General features: G+C 41.5%; 1 protein-coding gene across 1 annotated transcript in view; it reads left to right on the top strand.

Annotated features, from left to right (window-relative positions):
• Positions 1-11,798, top strand: part of LOC132367935 (thioredoxin domain-containing protein 8-like) — a 30,782-nt gene extending 18,984 nt beyond the window's left edge. The window contains exons 5-6 of the mRNA XM_059926536.1: positions 10,750-10,815; positions 11,736-11,798. Of these exons, the coding sequence (XP_059782519.1) occupies positions 10,750-10,815; positions 11,736-11,798 (129 nt within the window). The remainder of the gene's footprint in view (positions 1-10,749; positions 10,816-11,735) is intronic.
• The last annotated feature ends 3,969 nt before the right edge of the window (positions 11,799-15,767 follow it).

Below are 15,767 nucleotides of genomic sequence, written 5' to 3'. Positions count from 1 at the left end.
AGTAATTTCACCCCCACTTCTAGTTCTAGCTGTGAATACCTTTAACTTAAACAATAGCCCTCCTCACCCCCAAGTTCATGCCAAAGCTCTGTTCTCTTTTCCAAATAGATCCTTGCTCCGTGTATGTCATTCCCTTATTTAAAAGTTGATACCCCTTCCCCTCCATTGCCTTCAGAATCAAGACTAGACCCTTGTATTCAAGTCTGACTTTAAAATTTCTCCCTAATTTTGTTCCAGTCTACCTTTCCAAGCCCATTTTTGTTTGACTCAGATCTTAACTTCATGTAGTTTTCTCATATTCTTCCAAGCACTTGGAGTTGTTCATGTCTGATTTGAAACCCCAGGGCCTAGGAGAATCCCCCGTCAATAGAAAATACTTATTTTGTGTTTGAATAATGAGGGAGTGAACAAATGAATGAATGAGCAAACAAGTGAAGCCTGCTGTCTTTCCCCAGCATCCCCCCACCAGCTTTGCCTCCCCTTCTGATTTTGTCCTCATATTCATCTGACTCAGAGGAAGTTTCTGTCCAGCTCAGAATAGCTTACTGGTTTCATTCTTTCTGCAGAAGATATTGCTTAATGGCTCAAAGGTTGTTCTCTGTTTTATGAAACAAAACTTTGTGTTCTCAGTTGATTATGTGTCTAGGCTCTCGAGCAAATCCATAGCTATGCTTTTGAGATAAGGCTTGGCCCTGCTTAGTCTCAGTTCTCTCTGGAGGTGTAAGAGCCCTCACTTGTAGGTGGAGAGACCTCCTGTAATCAAGTATTTCTTAACTCGTGTCTACAGGGTATGGATCCTTTTGAATTAATGGAACAAAATGCCTATATTCTAGGGATCACTAAGGATCTCAAATTTGAATTTTATGCCAACTAGCTAATGGAAAAAAAATCAACTGAATTGATGACAGTGTCCATTAAACTGATCTACCTCCCTGTAGTCTAATTCCAGAGTCATCCAGCAAGCCTCTAACTATGACATGGATATCCATGTCCCAAGAAGTTTTCTTAAGAATGGAATCTTTCATTGAATAGCGTTAACTTAGCATGGCAGTTATAGAGTTATTTTTTTTTTTAAAAAAAAAGACAACTTGAGATTATTTATGTCATAATATCAAATGAGTCTACTTCTAAATTTCATTTGTAGTTATATGTAATCATATCTCCAGAAGGATTCATACCTGAATCAATTTAGATATCATTTGAAAACCTGTGGAAAAGATTTGTAATGGTCGTTCCATTTGACAGAGAATATCAATCTACAGTGCAAAAGACAAAGGCACAAAAAAGAAGGTGGGAGAGGTAATAAAGACACAGTATTACAAATCTTTTATCTCTTTGGACTCCACCCCCAGCATTGGGTAACTGAGCAGCCCCATAGGGCTTCTGCAAGGTCCCCATTTCTAACCATTACATCCAGAACTGCAGGCAAACTATGAGACCTCTGAAATTCCCCTCAGGCTCTACCTGTTAGTGGTCTACACTGGAAAATCATTGGAACCAGAGGAAGTTTGGGGTGGCCAGGCAAAAAGACTAGTCCCTGTGAATTTCCCTCCTCTCTCAATAGAATTGACTATGAAGGCTGACAGTGACGTTCACTGTTTTCCTGGGGATAGAGAAAAATTAAATATACTTCTTTGAGACCACTTCTATAAATGTGCTCCTCTCTTTCTTCTGGGATGGCACAACTGCAAATTGGCTTATTGAAGCAGTTAAATACTATTTATCTAGTATTTTAAAAAACCCTAGAATCTAGCTTCTATGGAGTAATGTTATAAGAAATGTCTTTACATTTATGGTAAAACATCTGGCAACAAGCCACTGTCCATTAATGCCTTTTAAAATGTACACTGTATAAAAAGCCTTATGATAATTCCTTATAGGACATAGAGTTAGGAGAATGTTTGCCTCCCTTGAAAATATGGTCAGCTTCCTCTCATTAGGTCAGAAGACTTAGGGAATCCCTTGGGTTTCTGTTTCCATCGCTGCCAAAAATCTCAGGATTACCTCCTCTACTCAAATACAATAGCCCCCCTTACCTGCAGTTTCCTGGCATTTCCTAACTGCCATCTCCACACTGGATCATCCTTTAATGGTTCTGTTATTTTATCTTGGCCTTGAGTCTAGCTCATTTCAAATATTCGCAACATGCGTAGACTATAAACAAAATAAAACATTAAAAACCTAAAACAAATGAAGCTACATAATCATGACCTAGGGTCATGGTGGATGATGGGCCTTCCCTGGTGCTGGAAGTTTTCATGCAGAGGTTAGATGAACATCTGGCTGGGATGCACTATAAACAACAGCTATAATTATTTCACAGTTTTAGGGCAAAGGACAGCCAAAACAAATTCTAGGTAATAAATAAGGTGGGTTTGTTCCTTCCTGCTGTATTCCTTAGTGTTTTCATCTAGGACATCACAGCATGTTCCAGTAAGATTCATTGTGGTTAAAAAAAGAAAACAAAAGAAAAAGAAAACAAAATGTGCATTCCTGTGGTGTCTGTCAGATGGGGAATCCAAAACCTTGGCTGATTTTTGTAACCAGAATAATACACTGTATTCTATTATGAGTAGTTCATAAATTTGGTTTATAGACCCTCTTAAAATCTGTAGACCCTCTTAAAATCCAGTGGAGACTATAAACTCTCTCTCGCTCCAGAAAAATATATGTATGCACCTAAACTGAAATGTGCATGTAATGCCTAGGGTATTCAATGAGCCTCTGAAGCCCATCAATAGATCCCCTATGTGCATTACATTGCTTCTAGCTAAAGTCGGTATAAGTCTATGGAGTAGAGGAAAGGAAGACTAAAAAAGATTTAGCAAGTCTTGGCCAACTGCTTAAATATGGGCCAACTCTCAAAAGTTGCCTCCCTCTTTTCATTTTTTGATATGAGAGTAAGATGGTTTCCTAAAGCAGTTAGGAAAGATGGGAGTGATGGGATATGAGTACATAGATGCTAATAAATGAGTTATTCACAAATGAATAATTCAGAAGAACTGAGCTCTCATATAGAGTGAGAAGAAGCTCTTGCCCTTATGTGTGTGAATCGCAGGGCTCCAGCTGAGGTCATGGAAGTCATTTCCAGCAAGCACCCTCCTTGAAGTTGGTACAGAGGTAAAAACAATCCAAAGTAGGTGGCACCATCAAGTGCTAGAAAGAGGATAGGCTTGGAAGCAGGGGTCCCATATGCAGTGTCTTCAAGGGCCAGGCAGGGACAATAGGTGACACAGTAGGAAGTGAGGAGGATGGTGGTCCCTGGAGAATCACCCTCCCAAATGCTCATTGTTCAAGTTCGTAAAAAACAGTGTTTCACACACACACACACACACACACACACCCGCAAAAGAGTGTCTGCGGCTGGCTTTTGCCATCTCTGGAGTCAGATGATTGTAGGTTGAATTCCAGGTCTGTTTCTTATTAGTGGGGGACCTTGGGAATGTGTCTTAACCACCTTAAGGCTCAGTTTCATTCTTTGTGAAATAGAGACAGTATCATGTGTCTTTGAACTATTGTCATAAAAATTTGTGATAATATAAATAAAGTGCCCAGCACTAGTCTTTGTACATACTATAAAATGTAGCTATTATTAGAGCCCCAGGATCTAACTGTGCACCTATCTTCCTGAAAATGTATGGGTAAATAGAAGTTTAGAAATGAAGGTTACCAGAGACCTCTAAAGCTCTTTTGAGTAACTACAATATGCATTTAAGCTAAGTTATCTTAGCATTCAGGAGTTACCTACCAATGTTATTCAACCTTAATGGATTGTTTTAGTTACAGAGGGCTTCTGCATGAGGAGGAAAAGAAAAGAATTCTCATATAGTCTTCAGGGCTCTGAGGGGTGCAGATCCCTAAAAGGGGTTACATATCAGCCCCATAAGCAGCTGATACATTATCAGAGATTAATTGACTGGAGGAGGCAAGAACTAAGTAACATGAAGGGAAAATCAGAGAAGTACAGCAACTATTTATCATCACTTAGCAACCTTTAGCACCATTGCTAAAGATGCAGCTCTCAGCTTTAGCAACGTAAAGGCAGTAATTACTTGTGTACCTCTTTTCTCCAGGGCAGGGATTTGGGTGAGGCAAGTGAGGCAAGATATTGCAGGTGTAGGGTGGAAACCTGTCTTTATTTGAATTTTTGATGTTTCGTTTATCGTGGGTTTTTTGCATTAAATTTTAATACTTTTAAAAATATTTATTAAGATATTATTTCTCTTAATTACTAAGTTTTTGGCATCCCTTAAATTTTCCACCCTAGTCCCAGCCCTGTTCTTCTCTGAATTTTAAATTGTTGAAGTACAGGAGTGTTTCATTCAGTGATTCACAGAAGGATTAACAAGACTCAACAGCATGTTATATTCATAGCTAAGATTTATTACAGCAATAAACACAGAGTTAAAGCAGCAGGGAAAAAAGAAGGGTGTTGTTGGAGTCTAGAAAGGTCCAGCACAGAATTCTGGTGTTCTTCCTTGTCCAGGGATACTTAGGAGAGTGTTCTCCCTAGCAGTGAACTTCAGGGACATGTGTGGAATGTCTCTGACTAGGGATGCCTTTTTGATTCTCTGGGTCTGAGTTTTTTATGTGGGGACTGGTCACATAGACATATCTTGCTAAGCAACCATTGCTGCACAACCAGCCATGACAGTGGAAACTCAGGACCCCAACAATAAAACTAGGTGCACATCATCATTATTGACATTTATGCAAAACAACTTGACAAGCCACCAATGGCATAGTCCATTGCTCCAGATATATATAACAAAATCATCCATCACTAACACGAGGAACACTTGGAGGACCACATTACCCAGGGGTTGGTGAAGGATCAATCATGGTTCTCTTGGAGACATGCCAGGAGTAAGCAACCAGACCTGCTACATTAACTTTTTTCTCACATGGATTCATGTGGAAAATCAAAATGTCACCTTTATTAAAAGTAGCAGTAGTGCTAAATTGTGGTAATTGAAGAACATGGCTTGGATCCATGTCAAAAGATTTCTCACTAGTCCCTTGTAGCCTGGACCTTGAGATGACCCCCGCTACGATAGAATCTGGGGCTGCAGAGGACAAACTTCCCCGCCCAGGTGGAGGAGATACTGCTGCTTTTCATAACTATTTAGCCCCCAAAAGGGAGGACAGAGGGTGATAGCTTTTCAGAGCTATCTTTAGAAAGCAGATGTTAGGCTCACTTCAAATGTGCTTTCCAGAAGAACAGACCTGTATCTTGAGCAAACACTCCCAAAAAGGGAGAGGAGGATAGGCATGAGCTCATACCTTTGTCTAGGCTCAGCTGATAAGCTCGCCTTTGAACTTGGGGAGAAGTTAAGGGATATAGGAAACAGGTATATTTTCCCAATAATGGACAGTTGAGCAGATGGTCTAATGGAAACATGAGAACAAGAGTATATGCCATTGAAAGGAATGGCTCCAAAAGTATTTTCATCCCGAAGAACAAAATTCCATCCCACACTTCCAGTAACAGCAGGATGACATCTAACCTGGCCAGAGTCCAAAATCACTCGTTCTATTCTCAGTGTAGCTCGAGATGAATTCCCACAACATTAGACTCATGCCTCTTATTCCCTTCAACAGAAAGCCACATCGTCCCGAGTGACTAACTCTCAGGCAGCTTCAGTTGATGGCATAGAATAAAGTTTGGCAAACTATGGCCCCGGGGCCAAATCTGACCCTCAGTTTTACTGGGACACAGACATGCCCATTTGTTTAACTAATTACCTGCAGCTGCCTTCGCACTACAATAGCTGATTTTGTTGCAGCAAGGGGGACCTCTTCCAGGGCCCGAGAGTGGGCTCTTGTCTAACACTCAGAAATGAATTGTCTGAGGGGACACACATGCTGACAGAGCAAGAGACTTTATTGGGAAGGGGAGCCCGGGTGGAGAGCAGCAGGGTAAGGGAACCCAGGAGAACTGCTCTGCCACGTGGCTCACAGTCTCAGGCTTTATGGTAATGGGGTTAGTTTCCGGGTTGTCTCTGGCCAATCATTCTGACTCAGGGTCCTTCCTGGTGATGTGCATATCGCTCAGCCAAGATGGATTCCAGCGAGGAGGATTCTGGAAGGTTGGTAGCACATACGGACTGGCGTCTCCTCTCTCCTTTCGACCTTTCCCGAATTCTTCCAGTTGGTGGTAGCTTGTTAGTTCCACGTTCCTTACCAGGACGTCCTGTTGTAAGATAACTCATGCAAGTGGTTACCGTCGTGCCTGGCCAGGACGGGCGGTTTTGGTCAGTGGTTCCCCTAACAACTTGGGTAGCCTTTTTTTTTTTTTTATATAAAAGGAAGTTTATGGCTGCATTATCATTATAAAAAATGGACTATATTTTTAATATTATTATATAATTTATGGACTTATATAGAAAAAATTTAGATTTACGTAAAAGTTGCAGATAGTACAGAGAGTTGATTTGAGTAGCTTTGACAGAAACAATATGGCCTGCAAAGCCTATAGTGGGTATTATCCGGCCCCTTACAAAAATGTTTGTCAACTCCTAACATAGAAGAAAAAAGCACTTTAGTCATTATTTATGCTACCAGTGTGCTAAGAAACAGATGCATAGGCAGTTTCTAAATCTGCTACAGGAAAATGAAAGTGAATTAGTATGTTACTGAAATCTCACAACTGGAACAAGTTGAGAAAAAGGCCAGCATAGATTAGGGAAAAGTGAGTGAACAGATTGCTTTATATGCTCTTTTCTTGAATGCAAGTACATACAAATTCAAGCTGTTTGAAACAGACTATTTCGAAGGGACTGTGTCATCTTGGTTGGATTTTGCTCAACTCCAAAAACCTTAACTGACCTCCTTGCATTTGCAGAGTCTGCCCTGGGTGTTGTGAAAGTCAAAGAGGAGGTGTACAAATACCTGCAATGTGATGCAGATGGTTCTAGGGAAGGGACAGGTGTGGGAGGAGTCAGAGAAGGAAGCCAAGATAGGAACAAACGGTGATTAAACTGTCCACCTCTCAACAGAAGGCTGAGGGACTTTTAAACGTTCTCTTGTTGGACATATCCTTTTCATCTTATTCATCAGTTTTAATGTCTTAATAAACCCTTCCTAAAGAAAAAGAACATCATACTATTTCAAATTATAAACTTGTACATACAAATACTTCCACAGCCATCCTCCAAGAAGTATCTTGTGTGGGTTGGTTGTTGGGCTTTTTGGTTCGTGTTGTGATTGTTGCTGTTGCTTGGAGAATTTTGTTGCTGTCGTTGTTGTTTTTAACTCACTACAGAGGTCTGAACATTGTTGAGCTTTCATACAGCTGGTCCAAATATAACTTCAGTGTTGACTCAACTAAATTGCATGTCAACTGGCCAATGCATTTTATAGTTATCCTATGAGGACATCACTAGCCAGACTCCTTAATTTATGTTCTCAGAAGTCACTGTCTCTCCAGCCCCTTTGCATTTTCCCAGCGGCAGGAATAAACTCTTTGTAGGTGATTGAATGTCTTTGGCATACAGAACTGCCTCTGGTTGCACCTGGCTGGTGGGTAATGAGAGGATGGGGTTCACTTTATTATTCTGTTCTTGTGTATGTTTGAAAATGTCCATAATAAAACTTCAGGGTTTTTTTTTTTTTAACTGATTGTTGGCTATAGTTGGTTCTCTAATGCAGGAATAGCCACTCCATATCCCCCTGGTCTTTGCAAACTGGAGCTTGTAATTTTCATTAGCAGTCATTGCTAGGGTGGCAGCCATCCATGAAAAATGAAGGCATTGAGAAGAACAAGGTAAACACTGTTTCCTAATGCTTCAGAGTGGAGCATGCCCTTGAGAGGTACAGCCAAACATTCAGGTTAAAATGAGAAAATATTTTGAGCAGAAATGATATGTTAATGGCCTTGCATATATATCCTTTCAAAAGAAAGTTACTTATAAAATAAGCTCTTATCAGTAAGCTGCTCCTCATTTATTAACTACTTTTATGAAACTCCTGTATGCAAAGGCCCATGCTAGACAGGGAGACACAAATGTAAAATTTGTCTTTGGCAAATTGGGCAAAGAAAGAATAAAATAGATAACACCTAATCCCCGAAACTTAACACAGAGTCTTGGACCCGGACCTCAATGACCAGAAATCAGCTTAGTTCAACTCATTTCAGGCCTAACACCATTAATAGAGCACCTACTCTGGGTAAGGTTCTGGGCTAGATACTAAAACTAGGGGCAGGAAAATAAAGTACGGTCCCCATCCTTGATCCAGTGGGGAAGACAGATAACAAAATCAACTCTTTAATCGTGGAATGCACTAGAATAGTGGATACTATGAGATGACAGAGAAAGACTTCAGGGAAGTCTTCATGAGTTAAATCTTAAAGGATGCTTAAGATTAGCAAGTGATTTAAAGCTGGGAAGAAGCAGAGAGTTAAAAAATGTCACAGGTACGGGTCAGGAATTATTTGATAATCATACACCAATAGTATAAAATTGTAAAATTATCACTAGAATGTGAGCTCTGTGAGGGGCTTTTGTCTTTTTTGTTCACCATATGTCTGGCTCATGGTAGGCACTCACTAAGTATTTATTAAATGAATAAATAAATCCAACTATAAAGTGTTGCTAGAGTCCAGAGTTTACGGTAGAGAGTGACAGTGGAGCTAGAAAGGACAAGGTCGAGGAATTCTGGTAAAAAGCTTGGATTTTATGATGATGGAGAAACACTCAAGAATTTCACAAAGAAAGCATGATGGGATGTGTGTTTTTGAGCTTCAAGGGGGAGAAGAGACCTCAGGGGCATAGACCGGAGAAAGAGAAACAAATTGTAAGCTGTTGCTAAAACCCAGGGGGAAGTTGATGGGGTAAAATCCATGGAATTCAGAGACAAATTTAATGTCACCTAAAGCCACCTGAATGCCTACCATGAAAAAGACTGGCAATACCAAGTGCTGTCAAGCATGTGGAACAACCAGAACCCTCATCCCCTGCTGGTGGAGTGTACATTGATGCAATCACTTCGAAAAACTGTTGGGTATCTCCTACTAAAGCTGAACTCAGTAATCCCCCTTTCAGGTAGACAGCAGAACCCAACAAGAATGGGTGCTCATTTGCCCCCAGAGATGTCCCCACAAAGTTGTGGAAAAGGATGTTCCTAGCAGCACTCTTGGTCATAGCCCAAATGGATAAACTGTGTTATAGTCGTACAATAGAATACTAAAAAACAACACTGAAAAATGAATGTCTGGCCATTACACAGATAAATCTCAGAAACATCACGTTGAGTGAAAGAAGCCAGACACAGAAGAATACACACAACATACTGTAGAATTCCATTTATAAAAGTTCAAAAACAGACCAAGCTCATTTATGGTGAAAAATCCAGCATAGTGTTTGGCTTTGGGCACAGGGTAATGATTGGGAGAGAGGAACTAAAGCTATATCTGCATCTCGATCTGGACATGGTTACACAAGTGGGCTGTCTTTCGTAATAACTCCCCAAACTGTATGCTGACATGTGTGCAATGTTCTGAATATATATGAATGTTCTAAGTGACCTCAGTTTCCTGGCTCAGGTACGAGGGTGGGTGATGGTGCCCTGTACTAGGCTCCGTGTATCTAGAAGGAACAGGAGTCACATTCAACAGTAGCCAAGGCTCTTAGTGCACTTGTGGCTTCTGGCTGCCCATGTCACAGCACAGGCATGCCACATCCCCATGGTCATGGAAATCACCCCTCCCTGGAAATCTCCCTTCAGGCCTGTGCCTTCCTATTTCTAATACACTTATAGATTGTGCCACTCCTCCATGCAGGGCAGTGTCCTCCAAGAAGAGATGCCCATCTTTAGGGGCCCCCAAACTCTCTTTGGCTCCACACTGCTTTTTGGCAGTGGGGGAGATCCTAAGATAAGGAGTCATAATCAGATCCACTAGAGTTATTGCCATAAGAATGACAAAAATATCATCTTCTAGACCACTGGGGGCGTGGGGGACTGTCTGGGATTACATGGCGATGGTCGTGGGGAACAGACACACCTTGGGAACTCCTCATCCCTTCTTTGCCAGTGCCTTTCTTCTGCTCAGCTAGTACGTGTGCCCTTCACTGGAGTCAAGCCACTCCTGAAGCAGAGGGGTAGAGGATAGAGACTCAGGAGGAATCTTGGACAGAGGGCACAAGGAAGGATAAGCGGGAGCCACTGCAAACATAGTACCTTTCCAGCTCCCATGGAGAAAGACAGACTGAGACTGGGGTGAACCCCAAGCCTCTCCCACCCTGCATTCCACCCCAGCATTGGTTAGAGACAAGGGACAGAGTTCCTTTCCAACCAGACTGAGCTGTCTAGAAAGTCCTAATACCCCCAAGTGAAAAAAGTATGCCCAAGCTCCCAACCTCCAGCCTCACGGAGGATGCCAAGTCTTCCTTTGCCTCACCTTGGTCAGGAGTTTCCTGGCAATGGGTTCAGTACTTTGGTCAGTTGGCTAAGCTTAGCATCCTTTTCCTGTCCCCAGCCAAGTCTGGTCATTCAGGTGGCCAAGCCCTGCCTATGTTATTGCCAGGACTTTTTGTCTTGGTACCTGCTCTAGTCTGAGAGGAGTATGAAACTCCCTTCATGCCCCAGAGGCACCATCCAGCTGCCACTGACTCTTAAGAAAGAGCCTTTTGCAGATCCTTTCTGACACCTTCCTCCCCTGGTGGCCAAGGCCAAGAGAACTATTTATAGAGGAGATGGCTGCAAACGAGACAACCCAGATAAATCATGAAATTCTGCACCCACACTTAGGTAACCCTATTCTCAAGAATCGAAAGGGCAATTTGCTGTTATAGAAGTGGATCCCTGAGCGAGCCGGTAAGTGAAATGGGATCAAGACAGAGGCACAAGAGTGGGGTTTACTTTCAAGGAAAAGAATGAACCATGATGCCCACAGGCACCATGCTGCTGTAAAGGTAAGCAGAATCATTAGATGTGGGCGTAGTTTCTTCTCTGCTGCACACTGAGCACTGAAGTTAGTTCTAGACTTTTCTAACCCCTGTCCCCAAAGTCCTAACACCATTTCTGGCTGCAGAAACCTCCCTCACTGGAAACTCAAGTCTTCACCCAATCTCAGCCTCATTTTACCCACACTCTTCCTTCTCTCCAGCCACCTCATACAACTGGTACTAAACTGATCATGAATAGTTAAGGGTCTCTAACTTCCATATTTCATCAAACATAAGCTGCGCATTGACAGATGCACCATTATTTTATCTCCTACTGAAAAGTGTTCCAAATAAAATATACCATCCCCTGTGAAATGCATCCTGATTCAGAGATGTGAGAATTTGAAAAGAAAATGTGCTTCTATGAATCAATTAATTAAACTACTATTACCTGGGCTAAAGTCAGGGCATGGGAAATCACAAGCCATTTGATTTCAGGGGATCATGTATATGAATTAACAAGCCCTCAAGATCAGTGTATAAATGCTCTGAGAAGTTTCAATGATTGGGTTTCCTCATTTCCAACAATGTGATATGTTTTAGATCTTAGTTTAGAGGAACATCGTGGAGAATTATATAAATCTGGCAAAATATTAACAAACAATTTTGAAAAGGTACCAAATAATTAAAACATCAGAAATTTAATGTGTTTAATATGTGTTTAAAGTATCTTGCAGATGATGGAAATGAGTAGAGGATAAGTTTATAAACAGGAACAAAATTCCTCAAAGCTTCATCTTTGCCATATTTGAACCAATAAATATTTCACCTTTGTGTATCTGTGAACAGATTTTTGAACTTTGTGGAACTGATGCTAAAAAACTGGAAGAAAAGATTCGAGAACTAATGTAAGCTGATCTCCAAGACAAAATACACTTGCAACGTTTTAAAAGGCCACCGTGAATGTGTTTGTGTTTTTATTTCCAGCAAACATTGTGGTGTTCTAGTGATCTCTCTCCTAATGCTTTACAGGTGGTATTCCATATTGCAATCTCACTGCAAAAATTGTTGGAACTCTTGTGCCATCAGAGATTGTGTCATTTGCATTCTCTCACTTGGCCTTTCCACTTACTCTGAGCACATTCCTTAGGCAGCGTCCTTCACAGCAGAGGCCCTGCACAAGCTAAGTAATACCAGCTCAATGAGAAAGTTTTCCAGAGATTGTGGAAGATGGGATCCATCGCAGCAATCAAGAAACAAATAAATGTCTTATTGGCCTGGTGCACTCCAAATACATAGAGCCATCTTCCCAATTGAGTCATTGTTTGTAGTACAAAATTCTTCTCCAGTGTATCACCTTGTATTAGAAATGTGTCATTGGATAAAAGCACATATAAATAGCTATGCTTACATATATAAAAACTTATTACATGCTAGGCAATATGCCAAGCCTGTAGCCAAAATTCGACCTCTGTACACTGATACTGAATGGAATTTTGGAGACAGTTTTGGATGAAGTAGAAAAGAATTGCTTTACTGCTTTGCTGGGCCAAGGGGGCCACAGTGGGCTAATGCCCTCAAAACTGTGTGTCCTGACCTGGAAGGGGTAGTGAGGAGTTTTATAGTAAATGGTTCAAAGAGGAGGGCGCGATCAGCTCATGGACATTCTTCTGACTGGTTGGTGGTGAGGTAACTGGGAGCCAGTATCATCAACCTTCTGATTCCAACTGCTCTGGGGTCTACATGCTTGTGGGCAGCATACAGTAAACTTCTTCTACCTGGTGGCGGTTTCAGTACAGTAAGTCCCTTACATACGAACCTTCAAGTTGTGAACTTTCAAAGATGCAAACATGAGTTCGCATGTCCAATCACGTAAGTTAGTTCACGTGTCTGGCGTACATTGTCACGTGCATGCATCCTCTACAAGTGGTTGTGCTTTTGTGTACTTTACAGTACTGTATAGAGTACAGTAGTACAGTATCTTTATTTCAAGCCCAGGATGTTCAGAAGCAAGCATAAAAGCAGCGGTGATGTAGCTGGTACTACTGTAATTTTCAAGGTACTGTACTGTAAGATTAAACATGTTTTCTTTATTTTTGTGTTTGTTTGTTATGTATTATTTGTGTGAAAAGTATTATAAACCTATTACAGTACAGTATTCTAAAGCCGATTGTGTTAGTTGGGTACCAAGGCTAACTTTGTTGGACTTATGAACAAAATTGGACTTAGGAACACACTCTCGGAATGGAACTCATTCGTATGTAGGGGACTTATTGTATCTGCAAAACAGCTCACAGATACTGTTATGTGTATCCCTTGAGGGGGAACCGGGACCTCATCCCAAGGCTGCACTATTGTTTCTTGGCTGTTCCTCCCTTGTCTCCGCATCCCCTCCCTTCCCTGATTAGTAACTATTTGAACCTGCCCCTTGGAACTCAGGGAAGGTCATGGAGGCTGAATGAAGCGTATTTCCTTCAAACAAGAAACAGGGGACACAGAAAGGCTTTTGTGCCCGGGAGGCCCACAGGATCCTGCTCGGTTTCAAGCCTTTTGCATCCATCACCCTGTTTAACCTTTGCAACAATCCTGTAAGTAGCCATGTACTAATAAATGTTTAATTGGCTCTCTGGGAAGAAAGAATTTCCAGTTTGTAGTGATTGCCAATTTCGTTGGTGTAAATACTTGGTAGATTTCAAGCTACCAAATGATGTCACTAAACATGGAGCTGGGAAAAGATGTGCCTAATAGGCTCTTGTGAGCTGCTTAAGATTTAGATCCAGGACACCAGTACTTACAAAAGAGGTACTACTTTTATCCCTCTCTTCTTACAGAGAATAGAAGACACACTCTAGTTAAATTGAAACCATGCAACTCAGATTGGGAATTGAACCCACGGGCCAGGACTCAAACCCAGCCAAATCCCAGATTGGGACTTAAACCCATGTTCTTTTAACTGAGATCACATACCTGGCCTCAGAACTTAATGAATTTCAGGCTCTTGATGTCTCATCGCAGAAAGAATTCAGTGAGAGACAAAGTGATAGGTAAGAAGTGGATTTATTTAGAGAGACACACTCCGCAGACAGAGTGTGGGCCATATCAGAAGGTGAGAGTGGCACCAGGGTATGGGGTTGTCAGTTTTTATAGGAGTGGGTAATTTCATAGGCTAATGAGTGGGGGGAGTATTCCAACTATTTTGGGGAAGGGATTGGGATTTTCAGGAATTGGGCCACCGCCCACTTTTTGACCCTTATGGTTGGCCTTGGAACTGTCATGGCGCCTGTGGGTATGTCATTTAGCTTGCTGATGTGTTACAATGTGCATATACTGAGGCTCAAGGTCTAGTGGAAATCGAGTCATCTGCCATCTTGGACCCATTTGGTTCTAATCAGTTTATGTCATGTCCTCGGGCTATGTCATTTTTTTTAAAGGTTGTGCCCTGCCCCCTTCCATTCTGTTTCAAAATGACTTGCCCAAATTTTCCCAGAAGAATCCAGTGCTTTGAAATTTCCTTCATCTCTTCTAGGGGATTTATAGGAATTTCTTCTCCCTTCAGGAGCACTGCCCTGGCATGTGGTGAAATGCCTCACTTACATGTATCTCAGTAACACAGTGTAATACAGCTTCCTTCCCTGGGTCCTGTAAAGCACCGGGTTGCTGCATTCGAGAAAACAGGGATTTGCAGTCTTGCCTCCAACAATGACTAGTCCCTTTACCGGTCCCAAATGTATATCCTCCTGCTGTGTGTTCAGGCCTTTCTGCATCCACAGTAACTTTTCATTTCAATACTGACAGTGTATTCTTTTAAAAGACACTTTAAACTCAACCTATAAGGGCATCAACAAGGCTCCTAAATTGATTCAGGTGACCACACATGAATAGCTTCGGCCGAGTCTGTGCACACACAGACAGTGACAACCAAGTCGGACCTGCCACCTGGTCCACTGTGATTGTGAGATGCCACTCCTTGTCGGGGGCCTCTCCATTTCGAAGATGTTAAAATGTGAACTAATGTGCACCTGGAGTATTCAAGCTCCTTGATCTCACAATTAAATGTTAGCTCAAGAGCAAAAGGTTAAAAGCAAACTGTCACAAAAAGGCTGTTGTACTTCTTCTGAATGATAAATTGATCTCAGTCCCTTGAAATGCAAGTATCAGTTAATCAATGTTTGCCTCACTAAGGAAAGGACACACAGAGGAGGACTGCAGCAGGGAGCAGGGAGGGGTACAGCTCTCTTGACCTTTCTTTAACCTTGAGTTGCTTATCTTGACCCTTAGGATGTTTAAGCTGAAACACTCTCAGGATGGGAGCATGTTCTCTTTCTCATCTCTGATTCGCTGGTATTCAGCCCAATGCACAGACCAGAGGAGATCCAGAAGACACGAAACTAAATTCAATATGGAACCCTGAATGGGAAACTAGAGCAGAAAAGGGGCATAAGTGGAAAAAAATGGTGAAGTGAAAGTAAAATCTGGTATTTAGTCCTCAGTAACATACCAGTGTTGGTTTCTTAGTTTTGACGTATACTATGATAATTTATTAACAACAGGGGACTAGGTGAGAGGTATATGGGAACTCTCTTTACTCTCGCTGCAACTTTCCTGTAAATCCAAAATTATTCCAAAATATAAAGTTTATTTTTTAAAGATGCCTCCCTAACATGGCTATAGAGGAGAAGCACTAGTGTTTTGTGAGCACGTGTTATCCCTATTTGACCATGATTTGACCTAGGCTGGAAGTTAGGGAGTGCTTTCCCATGAAATGACTGTTGACCTGATGTCTTAAAAATGAGGAAGTGTTTTATGAAAATCACAGGTCACAAAGTTAAAAAGCCTGGGACTTGGAGATTAGAAGATCGTTTTGATTCCAAGAAAGTTTTT

This window comes from Balaenoptera ricei, chromosome 6 (genome assembly GCF_028023285.1).
Source record: "Balaenoptera ricei isolate mBalRic1 chromosome 6, mBalRic1.hap2, whole genome shotgun sequence".
Classification (NCBI taxonomy): domain Eukaryota; kingdom Metazoa; phylum Chordata; class Mammalia; order Artiodactyla; family Balaenopteridae; genus Balaenoptera; species Balaenoptera ricei.
This window is presented reverse-complemented; position numbering and strand designations above follow the sequence as displayed.